At 41.4% G+C, this 18892-nt stretch overlaps 2 protein-coding genes across 3 annotated transcripts; one reads left to right on the top strand and one right to left on the bottom strand.

The window, feature by feature from the left end:
• Positions 1 to 1623: 1623 nt before the first annotated feature.
• Positions 1624 to 7044, top strand: glb1l (galactosidase, beta 1-like). The gene is made up of 16 exons (XM_010768345.1): positions 1624 to 1831; positions 2393 to 2562; positions 2651 to 2801; positions 2894 to 2954; positions 3041 to 3135; positions 3217 to 3397; positions 3500 to 3558; positions 3652 to 3773; positions 3990 to 4030; positions 4143 to 4261; positions 4351 to 4425; positions 4933 to 5022; positions 5142 to 5255; positions 5382 to 5513; positions 6084 to 6311; positions 6387 to 7044. The coding sequence occupies exons 1-16, from the start codon at positions 1766 to 1768 to the stop codon at positions 6588 to 6590; spliced, it is 1908 nt and encodes a 635-aa protein (XP_010766647.1). The 5' UTR covers positions 1624 to 1765; the 3' UTR covers positions 6591 to 7044.
• On the bottom strand, positions 6837 to 11989 carry ankzf1 (ankyrin repeat and zinc finger peptidyl tRNA hydrolase 1). 2 transcript variants are annotated; one of them, XM_010768346.1, is made up of 16 exons: positions 11891 to 11989; positions 11418 to 11561; positions 11199 to 11317; positions 10968 to 11070; positions 10662 to 10873; positions 10457 to 10566; positions 10186 to 10339; positions 9415 to 9637; positions 9218 to 9316; positions 8930 to 9097; positions 8680 to 8814; positions 8281 to 8563; positions 8077 to 8188; positions 7825 to 7992; positions 7678 to 7742; positions 6837 to 7374 (listed from the first exon to the last, which is right to left on the bottom strand). In XM_010768346.1, exons 2-16 carry the CDS (start codon positions 11539 to 11541, stop codon positions 7248 to 7250), a joined length of 2202 nt encoding a protein of 733 aa, XP_010766648.1. In that variant the 5' UTR covers positions 11542 to 11561; positions 11891 to 11989; the 3' UTR covers positions 6837 to 7247. The 2 variants fall into 2 exon arrangements, with proteins under 2 accessions (XP_010766648.1, XP_010766649.1); XM_010768347.1 differs by having other exon boundaries at positions 8930 to 9094.
• Between the last annotated feature and the right edge of the window lie 6903 nt (positions 11990 to 18892).

Below are 18892 nucleotides of genomic sequence, written 5' to 3'. Positions count from 1 at the left end.
GCCCATGTATGTCGTTCCTCCTATCATTCCCAGGACAATTGACTGTGTCTGACAGTGGGCTAATGAGCCACAGAGCCATAGTATTTCTCCTATCTGCAGTTTAGATCTGTTGCCATTAGCAATTGTGCGCACCCAACCTTTCAATCTTCTTAAAATGGAGATTGATGGATAAAGAGGCAGTGCAGGAAATGAGATTATTATATGGACACTCATTACTGTTGAGGGGGTGGGACTGGAAAAAGGAGAAAAAAGCATCTGGAAAAGTGTGTGTGTGTGTGTGTGTGTGTGTGTGTGTGTGTGTGTGTGTGTGTGTGTGTGTGTGTGTGTGTGTGTGTGTGTGTGTGTGTGTGTGTGTGTGAGCAGTTCAAAGACAGATGTAGAACTATTTTTGAATCATGAATGTTTGTTGATGTACAAAATGTTTCAGTTAACCATGTCTTAAAAATGTTGTCTAATGTTTACTTTGTTAGTTTGTGTTTAGATGTGAAAACAATGACAGGCCAGCAAGCAGATGCAGAGATTATCAACCCAAATTAGCGATGTTGACTGCTTTTTGTTTGCAAAACAAAGATACATAAACTGATGTTCCTGTTATGCACAACAGCTACTCCAATACCACTTAACTAACCAATACTTTCTCGAACCATAATGATGTGCACGCCACCATTAATGTGTACTGGAAGAAACTCAATAAAACTTAGTAGGCCTATAAGGCGATATTTTTTTCCACTCTAAAACTATGAAATGGTCTCATCTCCGGCAGGATCACAGCTTACTTTGGTCCTCATTAAGGCATTGAAGCGCCATCTAGTGCTCTTTAAAGGAATGAGACATTAGCAGACATTCATGTGATCAGAAGATTAACTGCAAATGTACTTCACATTATCCTTTTTAAATATACTTTCTCATCACAAATGAAAGTGTTGGTTGCAGGGTTCCAGTTTTAAAAGTTCTATGAATAAAAATGTGAGTTAAATGATGAAATGTTGAACTTTAACCATCATTCAGACAACACGGAAGACGGACAGAGGAAGGGCCCTGTCCTGCAGCTATAATAAAACAAACCTTTCCTGAACTGGCTGCTTTGTTACCTTGCCATGCCAAACACAATGGAACTGTTCTTTACCTACATAATGCATAGTATGACAGCAGTATCACATGATGGCTCTCAGTGTTTTCCTTAACCCACACAGTTAGGTATGGACATGTTGTATTATACTTGATGACATTTTATCATTTTTGATTGTTGAGCTGTATGACACTCTAGCCAGCTTTAAAGTTGTGGCATAACATGATGGACATCTGCAGGAGAATTAAAGTGCTACTTATTTCAGTTGTTTTTCTCTAAAACAGCGGAACAATTTCTGCTTGAACAGCGACATCTATAGGTCAAACTGTAAATCATTTTTTAAGTTTGAGGTATACTTATTTTCACTATCTCGAATTAGAGGAAACATTTTTCATCAATTATTTCTGTTATTTGGTATTCACAAAAGAAGAAATAGAGGACTATTAATGAAGTGCGTCGTGTTTTTCCGGGTAAACTAGTGTACATACATAGCCGGGATGAGTCTGAGGGGAATCCGGCGCTCTTTAGGACCCTGCAGATACCCAACGAGAATCACGTGACACTGCTTTAGCGGGCAGTACGTTGATGCCGTTAAAGCGCTCTATGCAGCATAGCTTAATAACTAATATGAAGTAGAAGTTTAATACTTTCTGATGACTTAGTTTTAGCTTCACTTTTCGCAGGAAGGCAGCGGAGATGGCTGTAGGTGTGTTACTCTTCGTTGCAGTAATCCTCGCCTGTTTATCTGCCAGTGGAAACTTGGTAAGAAAGAACCTGGAAGTTGACTTCTTGAATTAATAATAGAAAAAGTCACCTGATCACTCACATGTCTGTCATTTCTGCAATGTGTTTGGTTTTACCACTTAAAGTAGAAACAGTAAACCATTTTATCTTTGTTTAATACTTGGGAAACTCTTTCAATTCAAAGATTATTCAGCCAACAGATTACTCTTACATCGTTACTTCAAATACTTAAAAAATCCTGAATTCAACATATTACACTATGGCACATTTTGGCAATAGAACATTTTTTTTATATTCTATAATATTAATCTAAATTTAAGAGGGAAAAAGGGATGAAAGCCGTCACAATAAAATAAAAGTAAAACAATTATATATGAATATCGCTTTTAAAATGTTGTTTAGTAAAAGGAAAACAGTGAAAGTAGGTCTTCCTCCACATTTTATTTAAGTAGGCTACAGTACTTGAGAAAATTCTAGTTCCTTCCACCACTGATTGTATGTGATGGAAATTAAAGAGTGAATGCAGACTTCCACCTGTTTTTAAAATACAACTTAAAAAGAACATGCCATCTCTCTCAGGTGTCTGGAGAAAACTCCTTCTCTATAGACTACAAGAACAACTGTTTCCTGAAAGATGGAAAGCCTTTTCAGTACATCTCAGGCAGTATTCACTACTCCAGGATTCCAAGGTACTACTGGAAGGACCGACTCCTAAAGATGTACATGACTGGACTGAATGCTATCCAAGTGTAAGCTCAACACATCATATTTGTAAATACATCTTCTATTATGAGGTATGCTCTTTCTATTCTGTAAAGTTACTCTGCCTCCACACAGATACGTACCCTGGAACTTCCATGAAGTGGTGCAGGGGGTCCACAACTTCACAGGGGACCGAGATCTGGAGCATTTTTTGGATCTGGCTAATCAGACAGGTCTGTTGGTCATCCTGCGCCCCGGACCGTACATCTGTGCAGAGTGGGAAATGGTGAGAAATTGAACTTTTGAACAGCTATAGAAACAAAGTTAGTTCCCTATTTTGAAAAATAAGTTAAAACAAAAATGTTGTCTTAATATCAGGGTGGATTGCCAGCGTGGTTACTTCAGAAACCAAACATTGTGCTCCGCTCAGCTGACGCAGGTATAATATGCACCTACTGTTTGTTTCCTTTTGTCTTAAAAAAAGCAACAAAATATTCCATTAATTTGCTTTTTCTTCTCATACAGATTATGTCCAGGCAGTCAGCAACTGGCTTTCTGTTCTTCTGCCCAAAATGAGGCGGTGGCTGTATATCAACGGGGGAAACATCATCACTGTCCAGGTAGAGCGTTATGTTGCTAAGTTTATAAGTTAGTAATTCAATATTGATTTGAATTTGATTTATCACCTTCTTGGACTTCAGGTGGAGAATGAATATGGAAGTTACTTTGCTTGTGACTACAACTACATGCGTCACCTGCGGGCACTGTTTCAATTCTTTCTGGGGGAAGACACAGTCCTGTTCACCACTGATGGAAACACAGACAAGGAAATGAAATGTGGGACTCTGGAGGGATTATATGCCACAGTTGACTTTGGAACAGGTCGGTACTGTGTCAAAAATAATCAAGCATAATAAAATTGTTTACTTTCTGAAGTTATTCATGCGCAAAGATGTAATTTGTACAATTGTTCCCCTCATACAGACACCAACATAACCAAAGCCTTCGACAGGCAAAGGAGGTTTGAACCTCAAGGTCCACTGGTTAGTTACACATTGATCCACAGATTTGAACATGCAGTATTAACTCATCAATCTGAGCATATGGTGTACAAGTATTTTCAATTTATGCTACAGGTTAACTCAGAGTTCTACACTGGCTGGTTGGACCACTGGGGGGATCAGCATGTTGTGGTTGATGCTCAGAAGGTCTGCAGAGTGCTAGCAGAAATGCTAACATTAGGGGCCAGCGTCAACATGTATGTCTCCTCTTCTCTCTAAACACTTTCCTGGCATTGTTCTATATTTTTTTATTGTCATCAAATCACGTGGATATATATTATTGCCAGCCTTTTCCTTAAAATGAATCACTCAGCAGTTAAATATAGAACTGCTCCCATGAGGTGAATAAGTTCCATGTAATGAGCTCAGGTTTCCCCCGCTAAGTAACTCAGTCTACCTCTCTCTGTTCTCAGGTACATGTTTGAAGGAGGCAGTAACTTTGGTTACTGGAATGGTACGTGTTTTGGTTTTTCATAATCAGTTGGATAATCTCAGTTGAACACACGATTTTGATGGAGATTAAAGCTCAGTTTATGATGCGTTCATCTCTTTGTAACTCCCTGAAGGTGCTGATCACGACACGAGGTTCCGCTCAGTAGTGACTAGTTATGATTACGATGCGCCGCTGTCGGAGGCAGGAGACCCCACAGAGAAGCTGTTGGCCATCCGAGACGTCATTAAGCAGGTACCACTGATCGAGCCGCCACCCACTGAGGTTCATAACATTGGTTCATATGTCTAACATATGACGAATGCATCTCTGTTCTTTCACAGTTTAGAGATATTCCCATTGGCCCCATGCCACCAGCAACTCCCAAGTTTGCCTATGGCTTTGTGACCCTGAAGAAGGTAGTACCATTTCAGCTTTTAAAGAGCAATAAGCATGTAGAGACACAAAGGTTGTAGTTGTTAGATTATCAAGCTCTATCAGATGTTTTGTGGCAGGTGATATTGCCATATTGCTTCCCAGGAAGAAATATGACATATAACTATAACTTCAAAACGTTTATAATGTTAACATGAAGGCTACATCGCAAAAACTGTAAAGACCTCCTAGTTACATTACAAGAGATGTGATGGAGCACTCAACACTTAATGAACTCTAGTCTATCATTTGATAAGGTGCCGACGATTTTGAAAAAAATGGCTTTCCTTTCTGGACTAAGTTGAATTTGAGCTTTCAATCTCCTCAAATTGTATTTGCCTTCCTAAATTTTAACAATTTAAATCCCTCCCTTTTTATGTGTGTTTCTTTAATTTGTTTTAATACTGTCAGTTATTTACCAATAACCAAAATGAAAGAAAAAAAAAGTGTGAAGATAGAGGTTGCCGTAGTTAATCACAACTCTTTTCCAGGTTGGCAAAGTCAGCGATCTGTTGAACACCATCTCACCTGCCGGGCCGGTGAAATCGCAGCATCCTCTGACGTTTGAAGAGATGAAGCAGGTATGGTGTAGGTCTGAAGGCCACAATAGAGGAGGGGGGACTAGTGAAGTAAACCACTTGAAACATGGAGAACTTCTAGACTGTTTGTGTCTGCAACCTGTCATGTCTATTGTGTGCAGAACTATGGATTTATGCTGTATCGGACCACGCTGCCCCGGGACCTCTCCAAGCCCACGCCACTTATCTCTCCACTGAATGGGGTTCATGACCGTGCATATGTGTCCGTCAATGGGGTAAGCCTTTACAATGATCTTTTGTTGAATAGCCAATCAGATTTTTCTGTTCGGGTATAGGGAAAACACAAGTGATTGTTTCTTGTGGAAATTCCGATTCTTACTCATGTGTGTCTGTGTGAAAAGGTTTTCCAGGGTCTATTGGAGAGAGACACTGTGCTGGTGATGAACGTCACTGGACAGCAGGGGGACACTTTGGACATCCTCATTGAGAACATGGGCAGGGTGAACTTTGGCAGCAAGATCAATGACTATAAGGCAAGAAAACAATGTCTAATCCCATATCTTTTGTATTGGTTCCCACAATTACTTTTTCATTTTGTTGGCATTGTATTTACTCGCACATTGTTTGGGGTTCCACAAACCTCAATACTGTATTGGTAAAACTCATAATCAATCCTTTGTGTTTTGGCCTCAATAAAGGCTCGCAAATAAAAAAGTATTGATGTAAATAATCACCTCTTAGCCTCAAACTAAGCCTGCATACTTGAAAAAAAGTCACAAAATATATAAAAGAACCATCATTTTTTAACACAATTAAAGTTGTATAACAAAAAGAGCCTTGAGTGCTCAAACTCTCAGGGAAAACATGATTCAACTATCATAAAGTGAAAGGATTCAAACAATGTTCTCCGTACCAGTTTTTCTCTAATTAAAGTTATAAAATGGAATCTCTTGCTATTACATAACCAAAATATGAACGTTAGGATAGACCGTCGCTGATAGTTAGGGTTGGTCACAAACCACAATGCTTTATGAAACATGACATTAGGTGTAATCAAAATGTGCTTCCACAAAGCATTCGATGGTAGAGTGTTTGTATTGCAGGGCCTCGTGAGCAACCTGTTCCTGGGTAAAGATATCCTGACTGACTGGCAGATCTACCCTTTGGACATCGATGGAGCCATCACCGGTGGCTGGCCTCATTCAGACAGTGGAAAGTCCTCCCCTGCCCCTCAGAAAGACCCTTCAGTTGGACCAGTTATCTACATGGGGACTTTGCAGCCCAACGGCCTTTCCTGGGACACCTTCCTCAAGCTCAATGAATGGACAAAGGTAACCATTTTGTTTCCTATGTTGGTTTACCTTATACAGTGATACATTCATTATAATTTTCTTTTTTTAAATCAGGGTCAGGTTTGGATCAATGGTATGAATCTGGGACGATACTGGCCAGCAAGGGGCCCCCAGCAGACTCTTTATGTGCCCGGACCCCTGCTCAGCACCACCCAGCCCAACAACATCACAGTGCTGGAACTGGAGCGGGCCCCAGCTCACCTACGGGTGATCTTCATGGACCGGCCTCAGCTCAATGTCCTTGCTGAAAAGCCTTAACAGAGCACGGGGGGGGGGGGGGGCTTCATCTTCTGCACCCACCATCTGTCCTTTATCTAAGTTCACAAAAGATATTGGGCCAACAAACGATATTACAGCACAAATACGGCCATGCATATTAGCAGCAGAGTTTAATTTGCCTTTTTCTGCAGAGGGAGATGGAAATAATAATCTGTTTATATGAAGCCTTATTTTTTATTCCCCTTTGAGGGTGCTTATAGAATTACGCTGTTTGTTTTTGTCCGATTTACAGATGCTTTTGTGTACCTGTCCCTGAGTTTTGTATCAAAATATGGTCTCTACATTCAGCTGTAGGAACACAAATATTGCCACTTGTGCCTTTGGAAAAATGACAATGATAAACCAGCGGTATTCATTATTTTTTTATTATATTTGCTTTTGAACCTTCTCCAAAAGGTGCAGATACTGTGAATAAAGAGTACATTTATTTCCAGTTGTCTGAGATCATTGCCAAAAAAAAGAAAATAATTCAAATGTATGTTTGGTATTTGAAAATGAAACGAGCACCCTGGAATGACAGCCATATTAGATTTCAATGCTGCATCGACGCTGCACAAATCCACTTCTGGTCTTGATGAGGTAGCTCTCTCACATTTAAGATTTAGTGTTCTATGGTTCTATTATTCTTTATGGTTGTTAGGTCTTGCCTTGAACTGTGTTGGCTTTACGGTGTTCCTGGACACAGCGAGGGGTGCAGAACGAATACTCCAGGTACTGAAATGGGACCTTCCCAAGCAGAGACTCTCCACACGACCAGCACCTCCTGGGCACAAAGACAAACAAAAAAGCACACCAAATTTAGGTGACATTAATCTAGGTCCTCACCGGTGTCTGATATACCAGCCTTAGGAGAAAACTGTACTCGACATACGTGTTCTAGTACATAACTCAATGAGGGCGCTCTTCAATAGCATGGACACCATACAAGCCAAACAACTAGGAAATAACAATAAGGCCTATTAACAAAGCACCTGTTAGAACAGCCATCATTATTTACAGTATTGTTGGTAATGTAAATGTAGAAGCCCCTGCTAACTCAATTAGAGGATGGCTCTAGCGGACTCACTTGACATTGGAGACTCCTGTGGTAGCTACTTGCTCTGCTAACCTCTTCTCAGCTGCCAGAGCTCTCTACAACCAAGAAGAAAACAGTTAACACCTCGAGAGGTTTAATCACACCATGAACATCAGTGATAAACTGAGAACAACTCACCTTTTCCCGATCAGTCAGAGATGCAAACCTCTTCTTTTCCTCCGCCTCCAACTCTTGTTTCCTCTTTTCTTCCTTCTGCCCTTTTTCTCGCTGCTTTTTTATCGCATTTTGTGCCTTTTTCTTTTCCGCCTTTTTGGATTCAATCTCTGCTGTAAGCGGCCCAGGGACCTTGAGGTTTGCAAGTGTTAAAAACAAGTGCTCTTTTATTTGAAATGGGGTACTTGTATGAAGGTGAGCGTGGTACTTTCTTACCTGTGCCTTGCTGTAGTCATATTTGTCAGGATTCTCCCCCATGTATTTGCGAAAGACATTCCTTGTGTCTTTGTCAGTGGCCACAATATAAGGGGGCTGCCCTTTGTTGTCTCTGTAAAGGAATATTGCAGAAATTATGTTATCACTTTCGCAAATGATAACACTAAGATTGTACCTTTACCGTAATTATATTATTTAATATACCTGCAAGCTGGGTCTGCCCCTGCGTCCAGGAGCAGCCGGACCACCGCCTTCTGGGCAGCTGCTGAGGCCACATGCAGCAAAGTGAACCCCGAGGAGTCGAGGGGCTTATTAAGGAGCGTTAGAGGACTTTGCACATCAAGAGGGTTGTTCTCCTGCTGCTCTCGACTCACTGACGTTTCTCCAGGTAGCTGAAGGAGTCTACATAGAGCGTCTACATCCCCCACCTTACAGGCTGTAAACACTTCGTCCCTCAGGCCATACTCCGAAGAATCATCAGCATTTTCTACAGACACAGAGAGATAAATTATACGTTTCTCAAACTTTACAGGTGTGGCAGGTTGTACGATTGAGAAACAGGTGCAACATGATAAACAATAGTAATTAGGAGTACATATTTACCTTCCAGTTGCTTTTTACTCTTTGTTTTCCTCTTCCTCTTGTTCTTTGATTGCATCTCTTGAGGGGTGTCTTCGGCTGGTGTATCCTCTGGGACTTCCTCTGGAACTTCCTCGTCTGCCTCTATGTTACTTAATTCTGTCAAACATGGAGTTGAAATGTCATAGACCTTGCAGAATGTGATGCAAAGTATTCCTCAGGTTTCTAAAGCAACTACATCTATCTATGTGACATTACACGGGAGCAGACCTACCCTCGATAGGCAGCTTGGGTTCCTCCTTTTTCCTCCTCCTTCTCCTCCTGTGCCTGGAGGGATAGATTTCATACTCTCTAAGGTCCAGAGTTCCTATGGTCTGCTCCACCATCTCCAGCAGGATCTCTCCACCCTCTTCTTCATCAGAGCTATCATGGTTTTCTTCTGCTAATGCCAAGAATAAAGTTGAACAGAAAGTCAATCTCAAATCATTATTGCAGGGGTATTTGTGCCATGGTATTTTGTATATAGTCTAATAGAGTGCAAGCCCACATTGTACATGCTTACCTTTCTCTGGAGCTTTATCTATTTGTGCAGTTGGTTTGAGGGATTTCTTCCAGGCCTTCTTAGATGGACTGTAGACTGCAGTCATGTCTGTGTCTTTTGCTGCAACAAGATATTTAGCCAACAGTATTGATTATACCCTGTCTGTGTGAGAATGAGCAGATAACATGTCATTATTCCAGAGATATAATTCAGCTTACTGTAAATATGGACAGTTGAAAGCACATCATGTACCCTCTGTGCCTCTCGAAAGGTTGCCCTGCGTGTGGGAAAGGGGAGGGTGTGGATCCTGGGATCTTTTTTGTCCAGCGGAGCAGCACGGCCTCCGAAAAAGGCGCTTTTATTGTAGCTGGGTGCTCGTACAAATATGGCAGCAGCCTCCTTTAGGTATTCAGCCCAACAGACCAGAAGATCCTGTATCTCCTGCGAAAGGTTATACAAAACGTTAGCGTGTGCACATGAAAAACTTGATCCCGCGCATTTTAAATGTGTGTGCAGAAAAAAACTCAAGAATGGACTAAGCTAACATATTTCACTTTAAAACTTTAGATTTGTTATCATTTATAAAACGCTCTAAGGGAAACATTGATAAATAATAAATGTAACTGTACATGTAACAGCAGAATTGTTGTTGTCCATTTTTGAGAATGATCCTACACTAAGCATTTGATCACTTTAAAAACGTACCTTTGAGAATAAGGAAACTTTATACAAATTCTTATTCAGAATAAGCTTGCAGCGCCAATGCTATATAAATGTGGCTCACAAAAGTAAGCAGAATTGTCAGGAGGATGGCTACCCTCACCAGAACTGTATTGGTTCTTTAGCTAAATGTATGTTTTTCAGCAGAAAGCACCATCAGTTTCATGGATGATCATTATAAGCCATGTGACATACAGCACAGTAACATCAGCTGTTGGGGAAATATTTTCCTAGGCCCATACCTTTGACCCAGTTAACTATAATCTTACCTTGACTAGCGCCGCCTCATTGTATCGCCTCAGAGCAGCTCCTGCAGATTTGGGCGTGTGGCTGCGGTTCTGAGAGTCTCTGAGTCCCTGAGCCGTACCTCGCTTCGCTCTCACTGTGTATCGGTGGAAAGTCTTGTGCTCAAGGACTTCTTTTCTGTAAAATAAATACATTGTGTTGGGTTAATGCTTACAGATTTCCTTTTAATTCCAACCCGGGTGTGTAATCTCAGGTGCTGAAAGCAAACAAAAAAAAAAAAAACTGTCCACTCACCCTTGGAATACAGCACCAGCAAAGTGGCCTCCACCTGTCATGAGAATTACCCACACAGTGTTCTTACTTATGGCCTTCAGGAAGATCACTGCATCTAGCTCATCATTTGACTGAAATATTTAGACAGAACATGAATTAAAATAAAAAATCAAGTCTCTTAATACACATCACAAACCGTACGGTACTTAGTGTACATGCTGCTCACCTTTGCCTGCAGAATGCAGCGGTACACTGATAGATATTGTTCGGCTGAGTTCTGGAAAAACACCTTGCTGGAGTGCCGGCCATTAAACAAACTAGTTTCAACTGAGCTCTCATTATCTGTGCCAGTGACATTGCTGCTCGTTCCCCCGCTCTCACTATCTGAGTCGTCTTCATCTGAATCGGACTCTGAGCCTGAGATACTTGACATGTCTCCTGTAAAGCAAGAGCGGAAAATCAAACAATTGTAACAAACAATACGAGAAACCATCGCTTAGGACTTTGGTTTTACGGACTTTGGTTTTCTTACCAGCTCCGGTCTTCCTCTCAAACTCCTCAGCTGTTACAGGCGGCATTCCTGAAATCTTTAGTCTCAAGTTGAAGCGATGCCAGTCAAGCTTGTAGTGCTCAGTCTGTTTAGAAAAACAAAAACATGTTTTACTCAAGTGATAACCCATACTCCAGTGCAGTATTTAGTACATTAACAGATCATTATTTAATTGGTAGAAAGCCTCAATAGACAAGAGTTTGTAGTTGTTACCTGTTCCTCACGACTGATAAAAAGGCACTTGCAGGCTGAGCATACCATCTTATCTGACACTTCTCTAACCAGACTGGACTCCCGCTGTCTGTCATCCTCTGGGGATCTGTCTTCCAACTCTTGAGAGAAAAAAAACAAAGTTAGGTATCAAAACAAACAGAAAACTAAGGTATTTGACTTGTTTTTACAACAGAAACCACAGCTACAGTTAACACATACTGTCTGAGGCTGGATCAGTGTTGACAGCCTGCTTTAGGATGGGGTTCACTTCTCTCAGCCCAATGAAAGCATCATCCTCTGGGCTCAAGTGAAAGATGGAGTGGTGCTCGTAACTCGTCGTCATTGTTGTTTTTAAAAAATCACCTGCAAAGTTAGAAAAATAAAAACAGATAAACATTGTCCATTTATCCTCAATAATTAACTGTATTAACCTGTTGTTATAAGCTTAGTTAAGCTCTGACAACATTACTGTAATAACCTGGCGTACTAAAAAACAGTTTGATTATATTCTGAAAGCTAACGTTATCTTAGCTGATGTAACTGTGACCATCTGCTCTTTGAACCACACGTGTAGTGACTAATAGTAGCCATTATCTTCATTTAACGATGTCTACCTTCTTCTACTAGTTATAATGGTGTGTTACAACTAGTGGAAGTTACAATTAACTCACTTAAAAATAGCAAACACTTACCATAAAAGGGTGTCACGGAGAGCAGCGCTCACGATGTGTTGCCTTGCGTTTCCTCATGACATATCTACGGAAGCCCGAGAGCGTCAAAAGCGCAAACGAGAAGGCGTCCACAGAGCAAAGGTTGAAAACTGTCCCAACAGTCTGTGGTGAAATACAAATACGTTCACTTAATAACTTTGTACAGGAAAATATTATTCCACTTTATATTTTTTGAAGAATATTTAAATGTTTCTCCTTTAAATGTTGCTTTGCATATTTATTTATACAAAATATAAATCAACTAAGAAGATATAATTAATGATATTATATATATAGATTACATTGTGTATTGTACTCACTTGTATATTTGTGTCTGTATTTCTGATACACCAGCCAACACTTGCTTTTTGTTTTAAACTAATAAATCTTTTTTATTTTTGACATATTCTACTGCTGAATTAAGTACGTTGACGGGAGGAGGAAAAGGTACACATATATTAAAAATAGGAGCGTTTGTGAGACGATATTTGAACAGAGACTTTATTAGGTGCAACAACAAATATATACAACAATTCTAAATATCAAATGCAATAAAAATGTTTTTTTTAAATATGCCTGTAATCTGCAAACATTATAATTGTGATTCACTTGGATTTACTTTGGTTTCTCTTTGATCTGGTGGTTGGAGTTTGAATCAAAGCTTGTGCTGTGGGAAAGGAAAGGTAGAATATTATAAACTACTGTTATCAAATACAAGTTAACCAGATTGTAGACACTCTCCATGCTCCCCTTACCAGCCATATTACGAGCTTTTGCCTTGGCCAGACGCTCTTTCACCTCCAGGATTTCAGCAGCGAGGCTTTTTGCCTTGTTTGTGATGCGCTCGCTCCTTTCCTGCAAATCATTCCTTTGATTTTGGAAAGATAATAAATATAGAGTAAAATTATTCTGTTATAGGTCATCAATTTAGGTTTATCCAAAGTTGCTCTGCCTATGCTCATAGAACAACACATTACCTGTCTGCAGAGGCTTGACCATTCAGTTGTTCAGAAAGGTGCTTTTCGTCTCGCAGCAGATGACCAAATGTCACCAATGCATCAACTACTTCATGTCTTTCAACCATCAAAGCCGCTCTCTCCTTCATTTCTGTCTTACTGCAAATCAGAACAAGACTCATTAAGCAAATATAAACAACACACAATCAATAATGTATAGTAGTATGTAATGTAGTGTTTATTCATCCTTTAATAAAACTAAACGCTGTTGTGTAACAGGTATGGACATTTAAGAGCAATTCAGGTTGATTGTGTACAAATAAATTAGTGTCCCTTTCCTTAAAAAACACATTGAATACACCTTGTTCATGGCAGACATTGTGACACTGTCAAAGCAGTAATAGAATAGCTATGATAAAAACCATACTTTTTGGACAATTACTCAAACCAAGCTATTATTAATTTAAGCAGTTTATTTCCCTTCTGCCTTTTCCGCAATGAGTCAAAAATGTTCCTGTGAAAAAAGTTTAATTGACAGGTTGCTGTGTCTTTACATTTGGCATGCATATTGCATACTATGAGTGCATAATTACCAGAGACGGAAAATAAAGATATTACACTCAATTAACACAAATCATCTTTATAAAGTAAAGTTAAGGACTTGCCCTTGACTTATCTTTCCTTCAAACCACTTGCCGTTTCAATTATAATGCATTGGATTTTTAAATAAAATATAACCATGATGATGAAATCTTTTCTTGTGTGAAGTAGTTGCTAATTTGGTAAAAACAAATGGGCATATCAAAATAGTGAGAGAAAAAACGCTGAGTGACGTATGCTACAACGTCACAGGGAGGCCTCAGGTGGAGACAAACGGTTTAATCCTGGGAGAATAATTTAAACTTCAACAAACTAACGTAAAATACTTGGTCAAAAGTAACGTCAGGCCTACCAGTGAATTATGTCTTCCTCGGCACGCAGTCTTTTCTGCTGGACATCCACCAGCTTGCGTTGGTTTTCTTGGATGGCATGCTGTAGCTCTCTGGTCTGCCGCTCCTGCAATTCAACGAGAAGTCACTTACAACGGTAACATACTATTTATCCAACGTCAAGACTCATTATCATTTAGGCAAGTTGTCAAAGCAGTTTCTTTATATAATGCCATTATTCTTTGAGATGTGCAACTTTAGTATAACGTATTTCGATGTAGCCTACGACATCAGACCATGCTAACTTGAACTAATTAAGCTAGCTAACATTAGCTTCAATTTACCCTTGAATTGCCCTTTTGCGACATAAGGGAAAGTTTAGAAAAAGCGGTCATGGTATGTGTAAGAGCAGAATTAAAAGCCCAATTCCAAAACACTCCCACTACGTGACGAAGTGAACACCGTCGGTTGTCACACCTGAAGCTAAACAAGGGTCCCTTCTTTCGGGTGGAGGCAGTGGTTAATTTGAGCCGGATCCTGCCGGAACAGGATCCGGCACCTCTTCATTTTGGCCACCCTGTGTTCCGGCACCTATTTGGGCAGATCCGGTACCTCTCACAAAAAATAAAAATAAAAAATGGTTAAAATGAAATAAAATATGCAGATATTAATTTACAGAAAAAATCCCAAGAATTTCATGTCGTTTATTAAGATTAAGATTTGAAAGAGTCGGAGATCTGTGTTGACGCACTGAAAAGCTGGACTAACGGAAAAACGTCTTTCACTTTTGAAATTCGCCACATGAGGAGCACGTCGCAGAGAGCAAGAAACAGTGATTCAATGCAAGCATGTCAAAAAGACAGTTAAATTTACTGTCTTTCTTCAAAAAGAAGGAAGAGGTAATAGACACTTCAAAACGAGTCAGAAAAGCCTCCACAAGCAGCGACGAGGGCAGCTGCAGCGGTCATGTTGATGGTCAAAACCAGGAGGAGGTTAGCGCCGCAACAGCTAGCCAGCTAGCTAACCGACAGCTAGCCAAGGGCTACCCGTTGGCAGCAGCGGGTCAGGTTCACGCCAGCCGGAACAGGAGCCCAGCTACCGTCAGCAGGTGAACCACAACAGCCAAACGGGTGGGTACCCTGGCATAATAGCCCCGGTACAACAGCCGGAGCAAGAGGCGAGCGGAACCGCGACTCAGCTGGCTACAGCCACGCAATATACAGGTAGGACTCCGGACAAGCTCGTCATGTGGCGGTATTTAACTAAGTGTGGACGTCAGCAACAGACAGGTTCAGGGATGGGGATGCACAACTGTTGGACAGAAGCTCCAGCTAACAAGTGAAGGCAGACTTACTATCGCTTTCTAGGGGAATATCAACGCTTGGTTTGGCGGTCCCAACGATGTAAGCGCGGGCTGGGACCGCCTTTGGGTGAGCGCAGCAGAAGACGGTTCGGCACGGCATGATGAATCTTGCAGAAGATGCGGGTATTATATGCACAGTAATCACCTCCAGTCGCTTCAAGATATATACTCAAACAGCTATAACTGCACGGTCAGAAAAAAAGTAATTGTGAACATGCCCGTACCAAAGGCTCACGCTAGCAGCCAGCCAGCATTCTTGAAAAGGCAAAGTGGACACTTAGAACAGTCTATAATTAACAGTCAGTCACGAACGGAAGTGCATCTACAGGGCTCGCGTAATTTCGCACGGCGCGTACCAAGCGAGGCTCAAAACCCGGACCCGTCACCGCATATGGCTTCGAACAGGAAATGGATGTGGCCAAGAATTAAATGGACTCGATATGGAGGGGAGAATTTAACATTCCATGTTGCATGTGTGAAACATACCAGAAAACATATTTCTAAGAAAGAAAAGAAAACTGTTTGAAAAAATAGTAACAGTGCACTCCCAAAATCAGTGTAATTGGCTGGATGAGTCAACCAGTTTAAAGCAAAAAGAGCTGCTTGATAATAACTTAGGGCTCAGTTGCCCGATATGGACAAGCTTACAAACATTTTTTACTGGAACTCGTGAGAGCTAGATGATCTAACGCTGCTCAAGGGTTATTGTCCACAACTGTTGTCTGCTCTTGGGCGCACCGCATTTGGACACAGGATTTTTCTCTCTAAGCACCCTCATTGGAGTAACTTGTCGTGATGGGTGCTTCGTTATGTAGGGGCGCTAAATAGCGGAGGTGGCGAGTCGGCTCCAGGCATGTTCCCCACATTACTGTGTGGCACTGCTCAGCCCACAGAGCTTGAGCTTGCAGTCGCAGACCGTAGTGAAAGAGATGGGTGCTATACTAAATCACTTAAAATATTGATGGACAAGAATATATGCACTGTATAAGCACATCTAACACAAAATCGAATGGAGCCTGAGAGAAGTCAGCTGAGAGCTGGATGTCAGCTATGCAAAATAGGTCCGTATTTTAGACACTAGATGGGTGGATCAAGTTTTAGAACCGTTGAAGCAGTGTGGAAGAACTACCCAGCACTTTACAAGCATTTCAAAACTGCATCAGAAGATCCCTCCCGTAACAGTGTCACAAAGCAAACATACAGTGGGCTTGCTATGCGCTTATCTTCGCATGCGTTTGTGAACAATTTAGGCATAATGTGCGATGCATTGCAAGAATTATCTGAGCTCTCAGTCGAGCTTCAAAAACGAGACATTACCATCATTTCAGCACACAAGTCAATTTGTCGGGAAATCAGGGTACTTGAGGCCATGTCGGATCGGCCAGGTCGCTACACTGAACTGAGCCAAAGGGGAATTGAGGAAACCCTTTCCATGGCATCACGCTGAATGGAGGAAAATCAAGCGACAGATCACTCGACCCCAAGCAGTTTTTTCTAACTGTGGCCAAGAACTTGGATGACCGTATGTTATCTCAAGGAGGCTGGATGCCAGATAAAACTGGATATAACAAGTTAATTGAGGAGTTGAAGGTGCTTTACGCACAATACTGGCCCGAGGACGCAGGTGCGCTGTATGGAGAGACTGAGGTCGAGTCACTGTGTCAGCGCTTCAACATTGCCAACCCGCGCGTAGTCATACGGGCCTACAGAACGTACAGAGACTCAGATGGTAAAGACACCCCCGATGAGCTGATGGAGTTACTTGTTGCTGTCAACAGCATTTCAATTGCAAGTGCTGAATGTGAGCGCGGATTTTCTCAAATGAACTTGATTTGCACTCCCAACCGTAGCTCTTTGCTCACATCCACCATGTCATCTTTACTCTTCCTAAATCTTGTTGGACCCCCCCTGGCTAAATTCAATCCAGTCCCGTACGTGAGGTCCTGGGTGGCCAAAGGACACAGAACTGCCACAGACACACGCTGTAAAAGCAGAAAAAAAGAGATAGAGGACAATCCGGACATGCTCGTGATGTGGGGTGTTTTAAACAACTAAATATGGTTTGCAAACATACTGTCTATTAATAGGCCGCCGTGCCAATCTTTGAATAGGCCTAATAAATATTTTTTTTACACGTTAAACCTGTTGAGAAATTAATTGCTGGCTGTATACTGAAGTCCCACCTGTGGTGATGTGGGCATTTGCCTATGTTGTGCGTACTAGCCTAAAAAATTATAAATTATCGTCATAACATTTATACCATGGATACTATTTGAAATTGAGGCTTGTAAGTCCCACAGCGTTGCAAGTGGACATTTTCATGTTGTTTTCAGCACCTTTTCTGTATACGTTCCGGGACCTGTACGCGTCTCGTCATCCCTGAGCTGTCATATGTACTTTGCGTTCCCGGCACCTTATAGATTGACAAATAAGCACGTGCTACCAACTCTATCGACGTTTGTCAGCCTTCGCTCATGGTACAGCTGGTACAGCCTCGCCTACTGTTTGTTTGTGACTATCGTGCCTGTTTCTCATTATGGTGCTCTAATGTTGTTATAATGACTAGATCATTATTAGACAAGCGTGCTATGGCTGTGCTACCTGCGGACGGACGTAACGCTTGCGTCGTTCCGTTACAAACGTTGTAACGCGGAGTCGCGCGTTAGCTAAACAGTATCCGGAATGCAGCGAACACGGCAACTTAGTTCTGTGTAACGTATGTCTATGTGCAAAACAGAGATTGGGCATTTTTTTGTATGGCAATCCATATGTTTCACATCAATTCCTCAAGTTTGAATGATAACATTCACGATTAGGCCCGACTAGCCGTTCAGATAATGGCACTGCAGTGACGGTTCTGCATTAATGGTGTGTGTGTTGTGTTGTGTCTCTTTGGCGCTCATAATCGCTAAACATACCTCCCATGGGGAGTAGAGAACAGCAACATGTCGCCCAAGGAGTTTCTGCATATCAGACATGAATAGACTTGACACAGGCGAACATTATGACAAGTGACAATACCCAAAGGTGATATCGTTGCTGCTGACATGAAGCGCGCACAGCAACAGCCACCTCAAGTATACTCATATAGCTTTGAATAAAATATGTAGTACATTCAACAAATCAAAAACGGATAATGTATTTGGTGGTATCCTGACAGAGTATGATGTAAAAAAGGTTGATGGTCGACCATTTCTAAATTGTCTTTAGAAAAATACAAAATATATACGCGAGATCATAGCGTTTCCCAAATACTACATATAGGGGCAGCGTGTCGTCGTGTAGCACGAGAATGGTATAGAACGAGACGGGGGGTGGCGCGCTGTACTCGGTTGCGGGGCAAGCACGCTGTGCTAGAAAAGCGCGACTTCGCGAGCGACGGCATGGGGCTCTTCGCGCAGTATTCGCAGACAGGGGATGTCGGTACTACATCTGCGTCGCTTGAAGCTGGCGTCCGTTTATTGAAGCGAAGAGCCTCGGCGCGTCAACTGCACGGGGTCCTGACAGCGCAGCGTCGCTCCTGCGACGTTTAGGGGTTTTTCTTAACAATGTACGCTGCTAAAAAGCTTGTAAGTTCTTCTTGCCCCTTATGAACATGAATTAGAAAACTTTGGATACATTTCTGGTTATACCCCTTGAACTTTTTATATTTGCCATTTTTGTTATAATTATTATTGTTTGTTGTTTCTCACATGCTTCAAAGAAATTGACTAATCATTTCTGTTTTTAAAGAGCT

Source organism: Notothenia coriiceps, unplaced genomic scaffold (assembly GCF_000735185.1).
Source record: "Notothenia coriiceps isolate Sejong01 unplaced genomic scaffold, NC01 NC01_scaffold00005563, whole genome shotgun sequence".
In the NCBI taxonomy this organism is placed as follows: Eukaryota; Metazoa; Chordata; class Actinopteri; order Perciformes; family Nototheniidae; genus Notothenia; species Notothenia coriiceps.
The sequence above is the reverse complement of the archived record's forward strand: the minus strand, read 5'-3'. Positions and strand labels throughout refer to the sequence as shown.